At 36.0% G+C, this 17280-nt stretch overlaps 1 protein-coding gene across 1 annotated transcript; it reads left to right on the plus strand.

Moving 5' to 3' along the window:
* Positions 1-1753: 1753 nt before the first annotated feature.
* LOC117932593 lies at positions 1754-15033 on the plus strand. Its single transcript, XM_034853868.1, has 19 exons — positions 1754-1972; positions 2058-2160; positions 2245-2433; positions 2534-2771; positions 4565-4892; positions 4988-5231; positions 5314-6017; positions 6103-6239; positions 6889-7148; positions 8540-8697; positions 8773-9037; positions 11118-11335; positions 11446-11548; positions 11635-11826; positions 11926-12163; positions 13165-13492; positions 13591-13834; positions 13917-14620; positions 14706-15033. Exons 1-19 carry the CDS (start codon positions 1774-1776, stop codon positions 14843-14845), a joined length of 4992 nt encoding a protein of 1663 aa, XP_034709759.1. The 5' UTR covers positions 1754-1773; the 3' UTR covers positions 14846-15033.
* The last annotated feature ends 2247 nt before the right edge of the window (positions 15034-17280 follow it).

Genomic DNA, 17280 nt, shown 5'->3' on the forward strand with positions numbered 1-17280 from the left:
TGTTGAGATAATTACACTTTTTATACTTACTCAACATAAAGACTTTTGAGTCACCCATCACAATGTTATGTTTGAACTTCTTGAATATTATAGTTGTGATAATGCTTTGATGAATAGGTTTGCTAACTTGTTGTTTGATCTTACTTGTTGTACATTAATTTTACTGCTTTTTTTAAGCTCATGGTGTAAAAGAACCCGAGAGACATATGTTTAATTCTATCACCTTTAATGTATAATTCTTTCATTTGTACAATGTATGTAACATTATATTGATGTAGCATTGTCAGATTATCTTTAATAAAATATAGTCTACATGATTCTCGAATATGTTGAATTAAAAATCTTAACTACACACATTCTTGACTTCATGAATTACGTGTATTTTTTAATGATTTGAAACAATCAATTTAGGAAGGTGATAATTTAGTATACAGACAAATTACTAACACTTACTCATTTTCTTTGGACTCTAATATCTTTGAGTTGGTGCAAAACTATATCTCTATGCTAAATTCACAAAAATCGATATATTTAATCTTGTACAATTTACCAAGTGCATCAATTCACCAATTATATAATTAAAATATCAACAATTACTAACATCTAACTTGATTATATAAAATATGATTTACATAGTTTTACTATGAGATGAAATAAATAAAAATTATAATAATAAAAATAAAATGCAAAAGCATAACACTTTTAATATATCTTTTGAAATAAGAACATTTAAAGAAAAAAAGACTACATGTTCATAAAAACTTTAGTAAATAATGTTATAAAATAAATATAAAAATTAAAAGGAAAAAAATGATAGGTGAGGTTATGTAGTCTTTTTTTATTAACTCATAAATACTTATTTAAGGGCTAGGCTTAATTCCATTATGCTAAGATATGTAATATTGGTATTTATAAAAAATTTCTTAAATGCTTATTTATAGATTAAGAATAAGTAAATAAGGGAAAAAGAAACAAAACATATATGCCTACATACCTCTAGCAGATATTTGTGTTTTATTTTTCATAATAATATGGAGATAATTTTGCTTATATAAATATATATAATAAATTTATACTAATTATGTCAATGTCATATTTTTTAGCTTATTACATATTTATTAGAATGCTTATTATATATGATTAGAATCCGTAAAACATATCAAATTTCTTTTTAAAAAAATTAATTTCTTTATAAATATTCTGTTTAATTTTGTTAAATTTATCGTTACCGTATTAATATAGTGATACTGCCACGCACACACTTGGGCACACTTCAAGCGCACTCAAGCCCATGAATCCACGTGCCAGACACAAACCTACCTTTGGGCGCTCCTAGGGCACCCAAAAACTCCAAAACTATGTCCCAGGTATTGTCATTTTCAGGGGTAATACCGTCTTTTCAGACGAATGGTGCCCGGAGGATAAGAAATTTAAGGCGCGCCTCGGCAAATGGAAAATTCGATAAGTTTTTCCCATTTATTTTGCGGCTGGAATTTATTTAAATTCTACTCGATCTATGATGCAATGATGACGTGCCTGACCCATGTGACTGGAGCAAAGTAGACCGTCCACGTGTCACGACTGACTTCATCGTTGACCGCTAAACACTGTCAACCTGCCATCACCCAATACATAGATGCCCCTGTTTTTATTTATTTATTTTTTTTTTATATACTTTCCTCTTGAATGCTACTCTACGTCTCTAACTTCTATAAATATGGCCATCCCATTCACAGAGTGAGAGAGTAATAGAGTGAGAGAGAGAGAAAGGTGATGGATCCAACGGTGAAGAAGCAGTCATCTTCCTCTGATGGAACGATCAGAGCCGTAAGAGCAGCCATTAGACTGCTTGCCTTGATGATCTTCCTGGGTATTCTTGTGTTGTTTGTGATGATGCCCACTAATACTTACAAGAAAAAATGGTTCGTTCAAGTCGTGGCAACAACTGATTCCACGTATTTTGGACGACAAGGTTTGATTCTTATACCGGTAAAGTTTAACTCTGTTAGTCTAACCTTTATTTTCTCGAATAAAATCTCTATATTTGACGTTTGCAGGTGCCACCATCCTGATTTATACATTTCCAGTACTATTTTCTGCTGTCCTGGGCTGTGCATATCTCCATTTGGGAAAGAAACTGAATAATAATAAATCTAAAAGGTGATTCTACAGTGATTTTTCTTCTTAATCAACCATATTTTTTCCCTTTTGGGATGATAAGATAGGATCATTTTGAATCAACAGCAGCCCAAAAGATCGGCTGGCCGTATTGAAGCGGCCTGTCCTCGTGAAAGGCCCTCTAGGGATTGTTTCAATGATAGAGATGCTCTTCTTAGTGATGTTCATTGCACTACTTGTTTGGTCGATTTATAGTTATCTCCGCACTGGGTTTGAAGGTATCGAAGATAAAGCAGCCAAGAAAGGAGAGAAACTGTGAGAGCCCTTCAAGAAACTTTATCCATGAATCTTAAAATCTTCATATCTTATGAGTCTGATAACGGGGTTGTTAATTAATTGGTGTTTTATTTTGCAGGTGGGTGTCCAAGCTGGGTGCTGCTGCTCTGAGGCTAGCGCTTACTGGGAACATAGCCCTTGCATTTCTGTTCTTTCCGGTGGCTCGTGGGTCGTCGATATTGCCACTTATTGGCCTCACTTCAGAGGCTAGTATCAAGTATCATATATGGCTAGGGCACACTTGCTTGACCCTCTTCACTACACATGGTGTCTGTTTCATCATTAGGTGGATTGCCAAGGACAGTATCTGGAAGCAGGTAACTTAATTCCATACTTGATCTTATGCAGAAATTTCAGAAAGTGAAAACTGTTTTTCCAAAACAGAAACATGTTAACATAAAAATTTAGTCACCCTGATAAAGGTAAAAGACAGAAAAGCCAACCACCCTTCTGAAAAGAAGACAGCAGCATTACTTTACATCTTGAGGCTTCATCCATTGAATTTGGTGTCCACCATATACGTTACACTGTTTTGTTTGGTCTGTCTCAATTCATTCGCACATGGTCAAGACACCCATGTGAAGAGTCCATTGCAAAGAGTAAAGGCCAAGTGGTTGTGTTCATATATACGTTTTGGTTTTCAAAAACAGTTCTGAAACAATTTTTTAAATCAATTGTTGCTGTCAGAAGCTTTGTCGGAAAATCTATTTGGGACCCAAAAATATTTTTAACTTATGTTTTTAAATATGTTTGAAAAATAAATTTTATATATAATATTTTATTTTTAATCATTTTTCTGAAAACACTTGTTTTTTTGTTCTTTAATTGTCTCATATGGGTAGTTCAATCTGCATAAAATCCAAAGAAACGTGGAGAGGAAGTAGAAAGGAAGAGATATTTGTTTTCTTCACGTCACTGCTGATTGCTTGTTTGGCCTTTAGCTTCTTCTCTCACATGCTCTCCATGCATAAGTTGGATGTTTTGTGGGAGTCTTTTCTCTTTGTTATGAAAATTGGAAGCTTAAAACGAATTGACCTTTTGAGAAGAGGGTATCAAAGTGGTAGGACGCATTTCATTTTTTGTTTGACAATTGTATGGTGACCCCATCACTCACATACCCTTTACTTTGGAAGTGATCTATCGATATAGGCCCACAAGGGGTTCAAGATGATCCCATTGTTCCCATGGGGTCAAAACGACAAACCGATAGATGGTTTTTGTGGTTCAGTGGTCCACCCAACATAGGGTGCATAAGAAGTTGACTTTAGGGTCCAGCCTTTTTAATTTCTTCTGTGTTTGAAACACTCGAAATAATCAGGGGTACATTCATGACAATAGGCAGTCATAACATGGTAGAAAAGTAATAAATTTTATGGAAAATATGGGTGTAACTATTTTCAAAAATAATTCTGAAAAATAGTTTTTAAAAATTATTTTCTAACTTTTATAGAATAAAAGTTTGTTTGAAAACCTAAATATTTTTTAACCTGTTTTTAATATGTAAAAAAAATTATTTGTATATCTAGTGTTTTTGTTTTAATCATTTTACATATTTATATAATTATTTCTTAAAATAACTCTCAAAAGACAAGTAAAAACAATATAAACAATTACAAGATGTTCTCTAAAAACATTCTATTTTTTATTCTTAAGAACAAAAAATATAAAACAGTTTTTAGTTGTCAAATCTAATTTTTTTTTTTTATTTTGAAGAACAGAAAATTGTTCTCAAAAACAGTTCCAAAGAGACCTATGCTACTCGCAACGAGGTGATTGAAAAAGAAATCTAGAACCCTTTTTAGGAATGTTTTTTAAAAAAGTTCTCGAAAAAGAAATGAATAATTGTCTTATATTCTTCATGACAAAAGTTTGTTTGAAAAGTTGAAATATTTTCACTCTTTTGTCTCAATTTTCAAATATTATTTAAAACTAGTTTTTATATGTAATGTTTTATTTTCAATTATTTGTATAATTATTTTTCAAAACGATTTCTAAGAAACTAATGTTATGAAAAAACAATCTATTTTTTAAACGGGTTTTTGATTTCCAAAACAAGTTTTCAAAAACTTTATGGGATTGATTAATGTTTTCTTCTTTTATTTGAATGCAGATCCGAGAATGGGATAGAACCGGTGTATCAATCCTGGCCGGAGAGATATCTCTGGTAGGTGGATTAGTCATGTGGGTGACTACCTTCCCTAGAATAAGGAGAAAGAAGTTTGAGCTCTTCTTTTACACACATTACCTTTATATAATCTTCATGTTGTTCTTCATCCTCCATGTTGGTATCACCTACGCCTTCATTTCTCTCCCTAGTTTCTACCTTTTCCTGGTCGATCGCTACTTGAGATTTCTACAATCTCAAAGAAAAGTTCGCTTAATTTCTGCCCGCGTTTTGCCATGTGAAACTGTTGAGCTCAATTTCTCAAAGACCCCAGGTGAAGCGGCAACTATAGATTATTTTTCGGCTTCTTCTACTACTATAGATTAATCATGATCATTTGAATGATAAAAGAGTTATTTTCTTAATCAGGTCTGCAATATTCGCCAATGAGCATCTTGTTCGTAAATTTACCTAGCGTTTCCAAGCTGCAGTGGCACCCTTTTACAGTCACTTCTAATAGTAATTTAGAGCAAGATAAGCTCAGTGTGACGATTAAAGGTGATGGAAGCTGGTCAAAGAAGCTATACCAGATGCTTTCATCGTCTTCATCAGTTGATCATCTTGAAGCATCCATTGAAGGACCTTATGGACCTGTTTCAACTAATTTTCTAGGGTTTGTACAGCATAAGAACTACGGATAGGGTTTATTATATGTATAGTTTTTAGCTAACAAATATTTATTACACTGGTTGCAGGCATGATACGCTTGTGATGGTGAGTGGAGGCAGTGGGATTACTCCCTTCATCTCTGTTATTCGAGAGCTAATCTTCAGTAGTTCTGTTCTGAAAATCAAAACCCCGAAAATTCTCCTTATTTCCTCTTTCAAGAGCTCTTCACACCTCACAATGTTAGATCTTATCCTTCCCATTTCGGGTGGCACTTTAGACCTATCCGGCTTGCGGCTACAAGTCGAGGCCTATGTGACAAGAGAGAAAGAACCTGCTACAGAGAATGTTAAGCCCCTTCAAGCTCTATGGTTCAAGCCGAAGGCGACAGACGCACCAGCATCAGCAATTCTAGGCCCAAACAGCTGGCTATGGCTTGGCGCGGTAATATCATCGTCTTTCGTCATCTTCCTTGTCTTAATGGGACTTCTTACTCGATACTACATCTACCCTATTGATCACAACACCGGCCTAGACTACCCGACCTCGGCTCAAGCTGCTTTCAACATCTTATTGATGTGCGTCAGCATAGCCATAACAGCAAGTGGAGCTGTCCTCTGGAACAAGAAACAAAATACCATGGAAGCAAGGCAAGTTCAGAATATGGAAGGGTCTTCAGCCTATGGGTCACCAGCATCATTCTATAATTCTGATAAAGAGCTGGAAAGCCTCCCTCGCCAGTCTCTTATCCAATCCACCAAGGTGCATTATGGGAAAAGACCCGATTTAAAGAGTAAGTAAGAACATTAAATTCTATCCCCACCATACCTAAATCATAATGGAGTAGACCTTACAATTAACAGTGTGATTCCTTGCAGGAATTTTGTTTGATTGCAAAGCAAAAAACGTTGGAGTTCTTGCAAGCGGGCCTAAGAAGATGAGGCATGAGGTTGCAACCATATGTTCTTCGGGTTTGGCAGACAATCTCCATTTTGAATCCATAAGCTTCAGCTGGTGATTTACTCTAAAAATCTTCAGCATGCACACAACGATGGAGGTGTATAGTGGATTAATAGTGTAAGCAATACTAGTACTTGTGGTTTTCTTGTATTTTTCTTTCTCCTCTTCTCTCCTTTCCTTTTCTTTCCACCTGCAATTGCAAAATTGAGGAAAATAAAATTTGAATTGCTTTGGAGATTATCCTTCTTCTTTTTTTTTACCAATATGTCTCATCACTAAATGTGTGAATATTGAGGATTTCAATGTTGAAAATTTTCGAAGCTTGAACACAAATTTTTTGCTTATTACACAATGTATGTATAAAATTTGATTTTATGTGTTTTTTGTAAGCCTAATCAAAAGCCCACAAACTCTGGCTATAGGTTCCTACAACCAAAGTTACTATTTCTTAAAATTGGGCCTTACGCCTCTTTCTGAAATTGGCTGAAGTGTGACACTCTCCTCTAAGATGAACCTCAAGGCAACTAGTGTCCTACCTCTAAGATACAACACTCAGAAACTTTGGCTTAAGGTTCACTCCTTTGGTGAGAAACGATACAACTCAAAGTTTTGACGTCGTTAGAAAAAGAAAAGACTGTAGAGGACTCAGAATGGGATTGTTGCTACAATAGGCTTGGATGCTACAAAGGTACGGCTGGCTGTAGAAGGGTAGTGGATACAGCAAAATTGAGAAGAAGACTACAGCAGATGGAGCTTTGCTCGGTGAAGGGTGCAAGGCTGTAGCAAAATTGAGAAGAAGACTGCAACAGATGGAGCTCGACTCGATGAAAGGTGCAAGGCTGCAGCAGAACACGGAAAAAGACTACAGTAGATTGAGGTCAATGAAGGGTACAATTGTGAGTGGCAGCTCAGTCAAGGGTGCAGGGCTGCAACAGAACTCAGAAAAAGACTACAACAATTGGAGGTCAGTGAAGGGTGTATTAGTTCGATCTCTATGTATCGCAGTAGTAGATCGATCTCCCGACTATCGAAAGGCCTGATTATCTGATGAAAGGATGCAACAACAAATGGATCTTGAAAAAGAGCAGGATGCGCGTGAACATGACAAACATTAAGGGCTTCAGGTTCAAGCTACTCTGAGTCCCACTAGAATTTCATTTACTATAGGATATACGTATAAAATTGGATTTTATATGTATTTTTTGTAAGCCTAATCAAAAGCCTACAAATTCGGGCTAAGTCCCCACGACCAAATTAGTTACTTTGTCCTAAAATTAGGTCTTAGGCCTATTAGTTCAAGAGTTCTAAGAAAATAATTCAAGCAACTTGACCTAACTCAAAACCAAACAAATAAAAAACAAAACAAACAGAAATATGATGCGTATTGGATTAAACTAGCTGAGGTGCGATAGGGTACCGTCCTTAAAGTAGATCTGTCATTCTCAAAGATGAACCTCAATACAGAAGAGAACCAGTGTCCCACCGTCAGGATACAATAGTGAGGAGCCTTGCCTTAAGTGCATTCCTTTGGTGAGAGATAATACAACTCATGAATTTTGAAGCCATTAGAAAAAGAAAGATTGCAAAGGACTTGGAATGGGACCGAGAATAAGACTACAACAGATGGAGCTCAGCTCTACCAAGGGTACAAGGATGCAACAGAGCTGAGAAGAAGACTGCAACAGATGGAGCTCGACTCGATGAAGGGTGCAGGGCTGTAGCAGAACTCGAAACAAGACTGCAACAGATGGAAGTCAGTGAAGGGTGTAGCAGGCCGATCTTTATGTGTGGTAGCAACAGATGGAGCTTAGCTTGGTGGAAGGTGCAGGGCTGCAACAAAACTCAGAAAAAAAACAACAGCAAATGGAGGTCGGTGAAGGGTGCAACAGGTTGATCTCTCAAGTATGGAACGGCCTGATTATCTAGTGAAAGGATGCAATAGCAAATGGATCTCGGAAAATTACTGCTTATTGGTTGTTGGACCAAATCAAAGGAGTTAAAAAAATTAAATAAAACTAATTTTAATTTTGTAAATGATTGTTAGACTCGTGGGGGCCCTTCTCACAGGATGCGTGTGGACACCACGCAGATTAAGGGTTTGGGTTCCAACCACCTGAATTCTAACTAGAAGGGACTTGAGGACCCTAAGTGTGCGAGGCTCCAACTTACCGCTCCACGAGCCCAAGAGGCTAAGGACTTTTAGATGTGTTTTAGTCATCATATGCATTGTTGGGACATCATTTGTTTATTTGGCCCTGGTGCCTAGGCTGAAGAGCCTGCGCGGCGCGCCCAAAGTGGCCTCATTCAAACTCGGGACCCAACATAAACGTTGGCCTTTTTTGCTTTGGTGCCCAGCCGTACCACCGAACTATGCCAGTCAAGGGCATCACAGTCGGAATGGGCCGGACAGCGTAGAGTCTTATGGGGTCTTTTGTTTATTTCGCCCTTGGATACCAGGAGGGCAACTGCCTGGGTTAAGGTCCCGAGTTCGAATCCTGGGGAGGCCACTCTGGGCACACCGCGCAGGCTCTTCAGCCTAGGCACCAGGGCCAAATAAACAAATGACGTCCCAACATAAACGTCCCCAGGATTCGAACTCGGGACCTTAACCCAGACAGTTGCCCTCCTGGTACCATCTGAGCTAGTAGCCCAGATGGTACCAGGAGGGCAACTGTCTGGGTTAAGGTCCCGAGTTCGAATCATGGGGACGTCACCCTCCAAGGGCCAAATAAACAAATGGCCCCATAAGACTCTGCGCTATCCGGCCCATTCCGGCTGTGACGCCCCTGACTGGCACAGTTCGGTGGTACTAGTAGCCCAGATGGTACCAGGAGGGCAACTGTCTGGGTTAAGGTCCCGAGTTCAAATCCTAGGGAGGCCACTCTGGGCGCGCCACGCAGGCTCTTTAGCCTAGGCACACCAGGGCCAAATAAACAAATGACGTCCCAACATGCATGACAACGAATGTTTTATTTAGATGAGTGTCATTGAGTAATTTGTAAACTTCTTAGGGGTTTATATAATTTTTATTTTGTCACAAAATTGTCAAAGTGAGAGATTGGTTCTACATTAGACTATGTGATTTAAAATTGACAACTTCGCTCTAAATATTTTTTGTCATGACCTTTCTGGATTGTGTCTCATTCTCCATTGAAGATTCTATAGTTATTGTTTGATCAATCGTGATAACACAAATAAGTATAGAAATATTTGAGAAAAGCAAATTAAAATTAGTTAAGGCATGGTGTGGACAATAGGTTTTTAAACGGATCTAAAATATTTTAAAACATGTTTAAAAGAACTCTGCAAACATCTTTTGCACTCCAGGGTCTAAAGCGCTTATGGCAAAATTCTGTAGAATTATGGAACATTGATTTTCTAATTTTTAAAGGCTTTATTTTGGAAGAATTTTAATCTCATCCACTAGGTTTTTTTATATTATAAATAACTTGCCTAAAAAAGGATTTCCTCTTTGATGTGAATATTGAAAAAAAAAAACCCTAATTCATCTTCTTATTTGTAAAACAATGGAAAAATGTTTGTTTTTACATTTTTGGATTAAGAAGGAAATTTGCATTTTCTCATATGCTAAGATATGATTGGTCCACTAAGAACACATATGGTATTGTGTTGTAAACTTGAAGATCAACATAAGTGTCAAGTGTAAGATTTAGGAATAGCATCCATAAAATAAATTCATATATTGTTCTTTCATATAACAAATCTGAGGTCTCCCACAGGGAGTTTTTACATCCACAAAGTCTTCCTTCTCTGTGAGATTATGTGTGGTTTTCCAAATAAAAAATTCACCGTATCTAGTTGATGATGGCTCTTGACACTTCCAAAGGAGATAATTAACTAATTAAAACTATTTCATTTTTGAGTTAAAAAATATTTAAACAATTATTCACTCCTCCAGTTGTTAATTAAAATATTGCTATAAACTTTCCCCATCAAATTACAAGCAAGGTTTGAAATATCAATAAATATAAATATATCGATACTTGAATTTTACGAATATAAATATCGGTGAATATTTTGATAAAAATATCAATAAAATAAAAATAGTTCAAAATTCATAAAAATATTTAAAAAAAAACTTAAAAAAAATGATAAAATAAGTAAAAACACATATATTAAAATTATTTTGTAAGTGTAATTAATATAAATATGACTAAAGATAATATCTATCAAATTTTTATAAAAAAGATTAACTTAAATTCTTTTAATATATTTATATTTATTTATTTTTAAAATTAAAAAAGAGTTATTAAAACATGTTTCATTACATTTTAAATAAATAAAAATTAAATTGATTTATATAAAATATTTTATTTGAGATTTAATTTATAAAATTTTATTACAAATATGTTGTGATAATTTTTCTATTAATATTAATTTATTTAAATAATTAAAATTATTAATAATTTAATCAAAATTTCACCGATATACTATTTTTCCGATATTTGGCCAATTTTTTTTAAACCTTGATTACAAGTAATCCTCCGTGCGCATGATCCTAAATTTCCACATTTAGGTATTTTTAAGATTTATTTTATGCGCGGAATTTAATTAAATTCTATTCAGAATGAAATGAGAGCGTTTGATGATGCAATCATGAAGTGCGTGACTCATGCGACCGGAGCAAAGTAAACCGTCCACGTGTCATGACTGACTTCATCCTCGACCGCTAAACATTGTCAACTTGACAAAACCCAATACATAGCTGCCACGTAAGCCCACATGTCAAAAATTAACCAGCACCCAGAAGCACTATAGCCGACGTGATCCATGCTTTTATTTTTATTTTTTTATTATTTATTATTTTATTATTTTATTTTATTTCATTCCTCTCGAATTCTCTTTCTATAAATATGGCCACTGCATTCACTCTCGGTACAGAGGCTTTGAGTGAGAGATCAGTAATAGAGTGAGTGAGAGAGAGAGAGGTGATGTATCCAACGGTGAAGCAGCAGTCATCTTCCTCTGATGGAGCGATCAGAGCCGTACGAGCAGCCATGAGACCGCTTCTCTTGGTGATCTTCCTGGGTTGTCTTGTGTTGTGGGTGATGATGCCCACTAATACTTACAGGGGAAAATGGCTCCTTCAACTCCAAGCAAAAACTGATTCCACGTATTTTGGACAACAAGGTTCGATTCTTAAACCGTTAAGTTTAATTCTGTTACTCTAGCTTTTTCTTTCTCGAACAAAATCCGTCGAATATATCTGACTTTTCAAACTATATATTTCATGTTTGCAGGTACCACCATGCTGATTTATACATTTCCAGTACTATTTGCGGCTGTCCTGGGCTGTGTATATCTCCATTTGGGAAAGAAACTGAATGATAATAAGTCTATAAGGTGATTATACGCTGATTTTTCTTCTTGAATTTATCAATTTTTTTCCCCTTTCGAGATGATAAGATATGATGAATTTGAATCAACAGCAGCCCTAAAGAAGATCGATTGACCGTATGGAAGAAGCCTGTCCTTGTGAAAGGCCCTCTAGGGATCGTCTCAATGACAGAGCTGCTCTTCTTTGTGATGTTCATTGCACTTCTCGTTTGGTCGTTTTGGGAGTATCTCCACAACGGTTTTCAAGGTATCGAAGCTAAAGCAGCCAAGAAAGGGGAGAAACTGTGAGAACCCATTAAGAAACTTTGTCCATTAATTTTAAAATCTTCATATCTTATGAGTCTGATAATGGGGTTGTTAATTAATTGGTGTGTCTTTCGCAGGTGGGTGTCAAAGCTGGGCGCTGCAGCTCTGAGGCTAGGGCTAACTGGGAACATAGTCCTTGCATTTCTCTTCTTTCCGGTGGCTCGTGGGTCGTCGATATTGCCACTCTTTGGCCTCACTTCAGAGGGTAGCATCAAGTATCATATATGGCTAGGGCACATTTGCTTGGCCCTCTTCACTTCACATGGTGTCTGTTACATAATTAGGTGGATTGCCAAACACAATCTGCTAAACCAGGTAACTTAATTTTATACCTACCCTTATGCAGAGATCTTAGAAGTGAAAACTGTACGTTTCCACAATAATATCTAAGATAGCTCTAAAAGACAGAAAAGCAAACCACACTTCTGAAAAGCAGACTCCAACTTTACTTTCCGTCTTGAACCTTTATTCATTGAATTTGATGTCCACCATATATGCTACTCTGACTTGTTTGGTCTATATCAATTCATTCCCTCCCATGGAAAAGACACCCAAGTGAAGAGTCCATTACAAAGAGAAAAGGCCAAGTGGCTGTGTTCATACACATCGGTTACTTTTACAAAGGAAAAAAAGTTAAATCACTTCATGTGATTGTCTCATTAGGGTAGTTCAAACTTCATAAAATGCAAAGAAACATGGGGAGAGGACGCAGAAAGGAAGAGAAATTTTTGTTCTGCACGTCACTGCTGACTGCTCGTGTGGCTTTTAGCTTCTCTCATATTTCCTCCATGCATAAATTGGATGGTCTGTGGGACTCAGTTTCCTTGTTATGAAAACTGGAAGCTTATAAGCCATGTAAATGAATTGGCTTTTTGGGAAGAGGGTATCAACGTGGTAGGACCCATTTCACCTTTTGTTTTGTAATTGCATGGTGAGCCCATCACTTAGATACCCTTCACTCTTGGAAGTGATCATCCTTCCATATAGGTATCCACAAGGGGTTGAAGATGATCCTCTTGTCCCCATGGGTCAAAAAGACAAACTGATAGTAGTTTTTGTGGTTCAGTGGTCCACCCAAAGAAGTTGACTTTAGGGTCCAGCCTTTTTTTATTTCTTCTGTGTTAAAGCAAAAGTCATCAAATTTTAATAATTAAAATGAAGGAATGTAAAGAGCTTGATAGGATTCTACATTATTTGTTTCCTTGGATAGAATTTGTTGGCAATATTATCGTAGAGAAACGTATATAGAAATAACTCATAATATGGCAAAAAATTCGTGGGATTGATTTATGTTTTCTTCTCTTAATTGAATGCAGATCCGAGAATGGGATAGAACCGGTGTATCAATCCTGGCCGGAGAGATATCTCTGGTAGGTGGATTAGTCATGTGGGTGACTACCTTCCCAAGAATAAGGAGAAAGAAGTTTGAGCTCTTCTTTTACACACATTACCTTTATATAATCTTCATGTTGTTCTTCATCCTCCATGTTGGTATCACCTACGCCTTCATTTCTCTCCCTAGTTTCTACCTTTTCCTGGTCGATCGCTACTTGAGATTTCTACAATCTCAAAGAAAAGTTCGCTTAATTTCTGCCCGCGTTTTGCCATGTGAAACTGTTGAGCTCAATTTCTCAAAGACCCCAGGTGAAGCGGCAACTATAGATTAATTTTCGGGTTCTTCTACTACTATAGATTAATCGTGATCATTTGAATGATACTCAAAGAATTATTTTCTTAATCAGGTCTGCAATATTCGCCAATGAGCATATTGTTCGTAAATTTGCCTAGCGTTTCCAAGCTGCAGTGGCACCCTTTTACAGTCACTTCTAATAGTAATTTAGAGCAAGATAAGCTCAGTGTGACGATTAAAGGTGATGGAAGCTGGTCAAAGAAGCTATACCAGATGCTTTCATCGTCTTCATCAGTTGATCATCTTGAAGCATCCATTGAAGGACCTTATGGACCTGTTTCAACTAATTTTCTAGGGTTTGTATAGCATAAGAACTATGGATAGGATTTATTATATGTATAGTTTTTAGCTAACAAATATTTATTACACTGGTTGCAGGCATGATACGCTTGTGATGGTGAGTGGAGGCAGTGGGATTACTCCCTTCATCTCTGTTATTCGAGAGCTAATCTTCAGTAGTTCTGTTCTGAAAATCAAAACCCCGAAAATTCTCCTTATTTCCTCATTCAAGAGCTCTTCAGACCTCACAATGTTAGATCTTATCCTTCCGCTTTCGGGTGGCCCTTTAGTCCTATCCAGCTTGCAGCTACAAGTCGAGGCCTATGTGACAAGAGAGAAAGAACCTGCTACAGAGAATCTTAAGCCCCTTCAAGCTCTATGGTTCAAGCCGAAGGCGACAGACGCACCTGCGTCAGCAATTCTAGGCCCAAACAGCTGGCTATGCCTTGGCGCGATAATATCATCGTCTTTCGTCATCTTCCTTGTCTTAATGGGACTTCTTACTCGATACTACATCTACCCTATTGATCACAACACCGGCCTAGACTACCCAACCTCGGCTCAAGCTGCTTTCAACATCTTACTGATGTGCGTCAGCATAGCCATAACAGCAAGTGGAGCTGTCCTCTGGAACAAGAAACAAAATACCATGGAAGCAAGACAAGTTCAAAATATGGAAGCGTCTTCAGCCTATGGGTCACCAGCATCATTCTATAATTCTGATAAAGAGCTGGAGAGCCTCCCTCGCCAGTCTCTTATCCAATCCACCAAGGTGCACTATGGTGAAAGACCCGATTTAAAGAGTAAGTAAAAACTTCAAATTCTATCCCCACCATACCTAAATCATAATGGAGTAGACTTTAGAATTAACAGTGTGATTTCTTGCAGGAATTTTGTTTGAGTGCAAAGGAAAAACCGTTGGAGTTCTTGCAAGCGGGCCTAAGAAGATGAGGCATGAGGTTGCAACCATATGTTCTTCGGGTTTGGCAGACAATCTCCATTTTGAATCCATAAGCTTCAGCTGGTGATTTACTCTAAAAATCTTCAGCATGCACACAACAATGGAGGTGTGTGGTGGATTAATAATGTAGACAAGACTTATGGTTTTCTTGTATTTTCTTTCTCCTTCTCTTTCTTTTCTTTACTCCTGCAATTCTGACCATAGTTCGAAGAATGGAAGAAAATAAAATTTGAATTGCTTTGGAGATTATCCTTCTTTTGTTTTAGAGCAAAAACACAAAAAATTTTGTTTATTGTACATATAAAATTTGTTTTTATGCGTATATTTTGTAATCCTAATCAAAAGGCCAGAAACCCAGGCTAGGTCCCCCACGAACAAAGTTGCTTTGTGCTAAAACTGGGCCTCAGGCCCACGAACGCTGGAAGGCACCAGCCTGATCCGCTTCATATTGGGCCATATTTGGGCTTCGGATTTCTTGAAGGAAATGACCGATGAATTGACGCGATAATAACTTGGATGAGCGATGCAATGGAATCATGTAAACCGTTCACGTGTCACTGTTAAGGGTTCAATTCTGAGTTGGGGACCAAGATAATATTCTTTTTAAATATAGGTTGGGCCATAAAATAACTTCCAATCTACGTCGTTTGTGACATCTAGGAATTAAACTTTTTTTTTCTTGAAAAAAACTCATCTTACACCAATATCTTTTTGCAATAACCAATGACGCTTCTATTTTACCTATTTATATTTTTTTTTCCTTACTCGAAATAAAGATTGTTTGTGTGTGTTGTGTGCCCCTCACTGCAAAGTCGTCCCCTCAGCTATCCACATTTGCGGTCGTTGATAAGAAGACCTAAGACTTAGTGGATAATCTATCTATATCCAAAAGGAAGACGAACGATCCTAAATCGCGACAATAGGAGTGGTATCTGACTAACCTCCAAGCATTTAATTACCTTCAAGCGTTGATTGTGCACCAAACACTAGCCATGATTGATGCAGCCGTTATAAATTCCAATATTAGCAGTTTATCAAAGTAAGATGGTCGTTATGCACCAACAATCAATTTCATAATAATGCATAATTAAGTGCAATTAATGTGTTATTAAAACGCTTGAAAAGACATTACACATAAGTAAGGATAAATAATCTAAGAAAGGTATATTGCTTTTCTTTTAAACAAAGTTTTTACTTGATCAAACCAACTCTTTGACTTAAGCTTCGGAAATGAGTACTCGGACAACACTTCCAAACATCCCTTTTGAGCAAGAAATATATCCATCTACATCTCAATTGGTCTAGACAAGACTACATTGTAACAGGTCTAGATAGGACTACATTGTAATAGGTTCATCTCTCTCTTGGGATCTAGATAGACCCCTGCGTTTGGACCATGCACCAACATGTGTTCGTATTTTTTCAAATGTCTCAACCAACATGGATGACCACATATCCAAGATATTAGGCATGTTTTTATTTAAAACTATTTTGATTATTTTTTTATAAAAAGAAAAAAAAAAGTTACATTATGTCAAACCGCTGCTATTTTGGATGTCTCAACCAAATATTTTTCTTTTACATATGAGATAAAAGATGTGACATGTTAATATTTTTTTTAAAAACGTTTCTTCTGTGAAACATGTCAAATGAGAAATCATATAAAAACCTCTTTTAAAAACAAATATGGATTTGTTAGAGACCTTCCCAAAATTAAATTCAAATTCAACTCAAATTATGTAAATATAACCTGATGACTTATCACTTAACAATTTCAACTACCTCCATGTGCATATAGAATACGAAGAGTGTGTTCTAACTACTTCCATGTACATATAGTATATAGAATACGAAGAGCATGTTCTAACTTTTAAGTTTATAAAGTCTTCTTTCATATCCATCTAGATAATTTTATCTATAAAAGTATCATTTTATAAAAAATAAAAATAAAAAGTTTTATTTGAGAAGATACACTTATGGTTAAACTTTTCCAAAAAAACATGAAGCATATTCAACTAGATACTAAGGTGGTGTTTTTTTTTTTTTTACTTTTTGCTTAAAGCAATTTATTTTTAGAATTTAGGTTATTTGAAAAAGCCAAAATATATAATTTTTTTAAATAAAAATAATAATATATTGATTTTTTTTTTACTTTTTAATATTTAATATAAATAAAATACTACAAAAACAAACAACCTAATATTTAAAACTATTAAACAGTAAAGTTCTATTTAGAATAAAGTAAAAAAACAAGCACCACCTAAAGGCTATGTTCGGTTTATACAATATTGGAAATGAAGTAAAGGGAAACATGTAAAAGAAAAATAAGAGATACATTTAAATTCAATAATCATACAATACACATGGTACACTTTGATGCAGCTACATCTTACTATTATTTCAAATAAAATAAAAGCAGCCAATGAGATATTTATATAATTCAAAACAACTTATTAAGTGATTAATTATTGTAAATTTATATAATTCAAAATATCTAATTAA

Source organism: Vitis riparia, chromosome 15 (genome assembly GCF_004353265.1).
Source record: "Vitis riparia cultivar Riparia Gloire de Montpellier isolate 1030 chromosome 15, EGFV_Vit.rip_1.0, whole genome shotgun sequence".
Classification (NCBI taxonomy): domain Eukaryota; kingdom Viridiplantae; phylum Streptophyta; class Magnoliopsida; order Vitales; family Vitaceae; genus Vitis; species Vitis riparia.

Excerpts from the sequence above, each read along its gene's own strand:
- LOC117932593 (XM_034853868.1), top strand. The coding sequence starts at position 1,774 with ATGGATCCAACGGTGAAGAAGCAGTCATCTTCCTCTGATGGAACGATC. Across the intron at positions 5,232-5,313 it reads GTTTCAACTAATTTTCTAGG|GCATGATACGCTTGTGATGG; the intron begins GTTTGTACAGCA and ends CACTGGTTGCAG. Across the intron at positions 6,240-6,888 it reads AATCCATAAGCTTCAGCTGG|AAGGGTAGTGGATACAGCAA; the intron begins TGATTTACTCTA and ends GGCTGGCTGTAG.